The following is a 468-nucleotide window of genomic DNA, read 5'->3' on the forward strand; positions in this document are numbered from 1 at the left end:
TTGGGTAAAGGGATGATGAAAGTACATTACTAATGATTTGTTATGTTAAGATAACTTATGCATAGTCTGCTACAACAGTGACTAAGGATCCATTCCTCTAATGATTTTTAACTCCCAGTGAAACGTGTGTGAAATAACAAATATCCTTCTCACATTTGGTATTGAAAAAAAGGAAAATAGAAAATCTAGTGTGCCTTAATTTTCTTGTTCTCCTTGGTGACATGCCTAACCTTTTTAACTCTTTGGAGGCTCCTAAAAAAGCTTTGATTCAGAGTGGCTCTGTGCCGCTCATGTATCCATCCTGCACGCCAAATGTACCATCACATCAGCAGATTGGTCTTTACCCCATCCACCCTCCTTTTCCCCCCGTCAGCAAAACACTATATGGGACAGAGATGAACTCTTGGTGAGTCTCCGATGATTTTACTAGATGCTGTGTTGTTGGAATGTAGATCTATCTTGTTGATG

The 468-nt window shown here is 39.3% G+C and overlaps 1 protein-coding gene across 10 annotated transcripts in view; it reads left to right on the plus strand.

Annotated features, from left to right (window-relative positions):
- The window catches only part of LOC119594394 (ATP-dependent 6-phosphofructokinase-like), a 21,652-nt gene that overhangs the window by 14,493 nt on the left and 6,691 nt on the right, over window positions 1–468 (plus strand). For 4 of the 10 annotated variants that reach the window (XM_037943460.1, XM_037943458.1, XM_037943461.1 and 1 more), the window contains one exon: window positions 374–406. The exons of the other annotated variants lie outside the window; for them this stretch is intronic. In XM_037943460.1, coding sequence (XP_037799388.1) covers window positions 374–406 — 33 coding nt within the window. The remainder of the gene's footprint in view (window positions 1–373; window positions 407–468) is intronic. 10 annotated transcript variants of the gene reach the window in all.

The sequence above is a fragment of the Penaeus monodon genome, chromosome 33 (genome assembly GCF_015228065.2).
Source record: "Penaeus monodon isolate SGIC_2016 chromosome 33, NSTDA_Pmon_1, whole genome shotgun sequence".
Lineage (NCBI taxonomy): Eukaryota > Metazoa > Arthropoda > Malacostraca > Decapoda > Penaeidae > Penaeus > Penaeus monodon.